This window comes from Hyposmocoma kahamanoa, unplaced genomic scaffold (genome assembly GCF_003589595.1).
Source record: "Hyposmocoma kahamanoa isolate Upper Pololo Valley unplaced genomic scaffold, ASM358959v1 181, whole genome shotgun sequence".
Classification (NCBI taxonomy): Eukaryota; Metazoa; Arthropoda; class Insecta; order Lepidoptera; family Cosmopterigidae; genus Hyposmocoma; species Hyposmocoma kahamanoa.
In genome coordinates, this window is record NW_020653712.1 from 1,420,940 (window position 1) to 1,425,536 (window position 4,597).

At 36.7% G+C, this 4,597-nt stretch overlaps 1 protein-coding gene across 1 annotated transcript in view; it reads left to right on the forward strand.

Moving 5' to 3' along the window:
• Window positions 1–480: 480 nt before the first annotated feature.
• Window positions 481–4,597, forward strand: part of LOC113226063 (phenoloxidase-activating factor 2-like) — a 25,583-nt gene continuing 21,466 nt past the window's right edge. Inside the window, exons 1-2 of the mRNA XM_026458580.1 lie at window positions 481–592; window positions 4,251–4,452. Of these exons, the coding sequence (XP_026314365.1) occupies window positions 4,251–4,452 (202 nt within the window). The 5' untranslated portion in view covers window positions 481–592. The remainder of the gene's footprint in view (window positions 593–4,250; window positions 4,453–4,597) is intronic.

The following is a 4,597-nucleotide window of genomic DNA, read 5'->3' on the forward strand; positions in this document are numbered from 1 at the left end:
AAATAAGCTTGCAACGTTGTGTTGATAGCGAAAAGCAAAAGTAGACCACTAAAGGTTTTAAGATAAGTAAGTTATTTAAAAAAAACGTAAAAAACGAGTTATATTTTTATTTATGTCATAACATTTTTATATTAACATTTTGTTCATTGGCGTTTAAAAGCGTAAGTTGTTTAACTTTGTAGTTGTTAATCGTGGAAATGGACAAAACTGCTTATTTTTTTAACGTTAAAACGTATGTTTAAAAAGCGTGCTTGTATAAGCGCTTTTCACACTCTTTTTAGTTTGACGCTTAAAAAGTCGTTTAGAAAAACGTTTAAGCGCATAGACCAACGCTTACGCTTAAAATGAAAAACCTGCTTATGTGCTTATTTTAAAAAGCAGACTTTTTTAAGTGCTTTTCGTTTAAACGCCCACCTCTATATATTTTTATGCACGTAACGGGTGTCTGAGGTCAGTGATACTGACTAGTGTGGCGCGAGGCGGGCGCGTCCTTTGTCTAACACAAGGAAAATATTGCTAAAATATCTTTTAGAAAACGACCCAGTGACACAAAAAAGTATTTTTCTTTGGAAGGACAAGAAATACATCAAAGGTATGTTATACAATATCTTACAATGCGTTCACGCGTTTAGTTACTTATACAAACGTAATATTTATTTAGATTTATGCTAATTTTTTTAAAAAAGGATCCCCTTAGATTACATTCTGTAAAAATGTTGTGAGCAGTGATCTTGATTTTAAACGACTTAAAAAAAGGAGGATGTCCTCATTTCGACTGTATTTTGCTTTTGTTATACAAACAAAAGCAAAATACAGTCCAATAACTTGTTTTGTGATAACTTAGGTATTTGTGAAACCATTTTGACATTTTGTTGTAGTTTCAGTAGAACTACAACAATATACAATATAAAATATATAAGACAAATATTTACGTAAAGACTTACGGGACTGTAGAAAAGTTATGGGCTGAGGTACAAAATGTTACAAACTCTCGACTCTAATATCTTCGTATTAGAATCTAATAAAGTAATATTAGGCTATTATTGGATTGCATGGATGTCTTTAATTAAAACACCCAATGTCCATTAAAGGGATCTCATCCTTACCGTTGTTACTATTGATTACTGGTTGTTATTTATTGCATTTTTAGTTGTTTAGAATCCCGGCTTACGTAAGCTTTTAAAAAAATCTGCGAACGCAGTTATTCATTAAGAAAGATCAAAGAACATTGCCTAGTTGCGTAGTAAGTAAAATTTGTCCTCAGAAACATATAACGTAGTTTCTTTTCATGTCACATGGATTTTTTCCACCCTGAATAGTGGGTAGGTGTAAATGTATGCGTAAATACTAATATTAACACTAATTTAGTAATTACGTACAGTTAACGATATATTGGTTTTACGAAGACACTAAAAGTGACACGTCCTTGTTGGACCAGGAAAATGCTATAAGGAAATATTGAACTAGATTTATTATTCTGCTAATATATACACAACATCTGACCGGTTGTTTTGATTAAATATGTTAACATATGCAACGTGAAATGTATGTTACCTATATGTGTACATACATGTACAATAGAGTTGCAACGAATAGTCGGTAACTATTCGGTTGACTCGACTTGGTTTTTGCTATTTGGCTGAATACCGATTCATCATCTTCATAGATATGATCATCATCATGATTTCAGCCGAAAGACGTCCACTCCAGCAGGGCTAAAAAGGCCGTATTGGCAGAATCATAATATGATTAATTGATAATTCATATTATAAATTTCTTACAATTCATATAACGTTACCATTGTCACTCACTTTTTTCACACAAACCGTGAGTGACAATGGTGACAAACCGTGAGTGACAATGATAACGCCACAACAAATCGCGATGAAGGTAGTCGTCGACAGCGCAAGAGGGTAGACAGATATGTCTGCTCATAAAGCTGTCATCTGCCGCCGTCCAGTCAACCCGTGACCATGGAGCGTGCAACCGTTCCGAAATATCGGGAAAATAAAAAGAAGTCATACCGTGGTAAGAAACCTAATACTAGTGATAATCATTTAGTGAATAACCACGAAAGTCTTAAAATCCATGAATTACCAATTAATCATATTATGGTTATGCCATTACGGCCTTTTTAGTCCTGGCGTAGGCCTCCACCAAAGATCGCCACAAAGACTGGTCTTGTTGTGCTTGCATTTTTTTTAAATAACTTGTTATAATTATTACCACAGAGATCTAAAAATTTCTTGCAGAAATCCGTGCTAGATGCTATGCTAACTAAGGGCGTAGGTTAGGTTAGTTCCCTATTAGATAGTCGTACAATTTAAAGTGTCGTGGCTTGTATGTTTAAATGACGTTGTTCACATGTAGTAAAATACGATTAACTATCGTTCATGACTTTTTTGGCGTTACGACGACAGACTGTCGTGACAATGGGAAGAGCTACAACGACAGTCGTCAGACGATAAATAAAACGTGACAATAAAATATGACGACAGATAATCGCAGCCTCAAACGATTCTGTCGTGCAAACGACAACGCGGCTGCTGTGAACCGATAAATTGTCGTCACGATCTAGTGGGAACAACTCGAATTCGATATGGGAACAGGCTAGACACGACAGTCGTCCAACGATAAATAAAACGTTACGACATAATGGAAACGCACCCTAAGCCACGGAACGAACCAGCAGATCTCTACCAGCAAAAAGGTCGCTATTCTTGAATGTATACTTAGTACAAAAGCAGTAGAGCTCCTTGTGAGAGAGTTCCTCCAGGGAAGTACTGCCACCTTAGCTATTTCTGCCGCAAAGCAGTATTGTTAGCATTACTGTGTTCCGGTTTTGAAGGATAAGGGTGCTGGTGAAATTATAGACATATAGGACTTGTCAACTTAAGTGTCAGGGTGACGGGCGTAGTACTAGTGCCCCTCAGATCTTTACAACTTAAAGCTCAGAGTGGCACTGCAACTGTTATGGACAGGCATGTCGCTTACCATCAGGTGCACGACCTGTTCGTCCCGTCACTTGATATCGTAAATAAAAAATTAATATAACTTTAGGCAACCAGCCATACTGATGGACGCGTTTTTTGAAAGTAATGCAAAGATTTCCGAGCGTGTTCGAGAAAAGTGTATTTGGAGCATGCTACTATACTAACATAGAAGTGGGTTTAATTCCTTAATCATCCTATTCATAACAAAACTAGTGGAGTTACTTCACAAAAAAAATATCAATATAAATACATTTGATCTGAAGCGATATCTGCGTCAGTTGTGATACATGCAAAGGTATCGGCTGCTGTGAGACAGTTATTCACATTGCTCTCACAAGATGTCACTAGCGGCGACGAAAGCCGAAAAGCTTCGAGTATATAAGCAGAAATAGAGACGAAATGTCATTTAATTTGTTTGAAAATTATTCTGCCTTATCATTACTGTGACAATTGCGCTCCGATTGGCTAGCCCGAGTTCGAAACAATTGACGGGTGTCGTCAACTGTTTCACTTCAAATCGACAAGTTTAATTGAGCTTTGCTATAATGGACGAAAATTGCAAAATTACATGTTTACTATTTAATTACCGATGAAATTTGATTCTGTTTGTTTTGTATTTGTAATTGCCTCCGCGGCCGAACGGTTACCATACTGGTCTGCCACGCAGAGGTCCCAGGTTCGATTCCCGGGCCGGGAGAAATATTTGTATGGTCTACATTTATTTCTCTCGTGAGTTTGGGTGTAATTTGTGTTTGTCTATGTGTGTGTCCATGACACCCGCGACACAGGGTTTCCCTAGTGCGGGGCTATGATGAGTGTGCGCGTTATTATTATTATTATTAATTAGATGTTTTGCTGTTTTTCCCATAGCACCGAATGGAACAGCCCCCTATAGTTAGAGACATTATCTTTATTACAATAAATATAGAATATTTTTGGTATTTACGGAGACGTAGACACAAATCAGTTATTGGCGCTGTACTATTTCAGCTTTCTAATTTGAATAGAAGTGATGTGAGTACCGTAGTCCTTATTTTGTCTCTATTTCTGGTTATATACTCGATGCCGAAAAGTCAGTGGAAAGATCTATAACAAAAACACATAAGGGAATTTCGACGACTCGGTAACTAGGCCCGTAGCTCAGTTGGTAAGAGCAATGCTACGGTGCAGCATGGACGTAGTTTCAAGTCCCGCCGGGACGACAAAATTTTTTTCTGTGTGTTTAATCTTTGTATTATATTTTTTATTCTTTCATAGATGTACATATTGTTACTTCTACCACTATTCGTGGTAGCAACAGCCCAAGACCATGAAAACCAAGGAGACCTGGATTCTTTAATTCATTATTATAACCAATACACTACGCCGCCACAGCCCGGCGATGACAGCGATACGACTACTGAAAATAACCTTGGAGTTGAGAAGCGTGATGTTAAACAAGAAGCAACATTTGTATATAGTGAGTAACATTTTTGTTAAATACACGAATTACGAAAGAAATTTTTTCATTCATTCATATTCAGATTAATTTATTTCTCAAACATAACATTACAGTATAAATTGCACTACATGTCAAAGCATAAGAAATTATATTGAGATCGTCA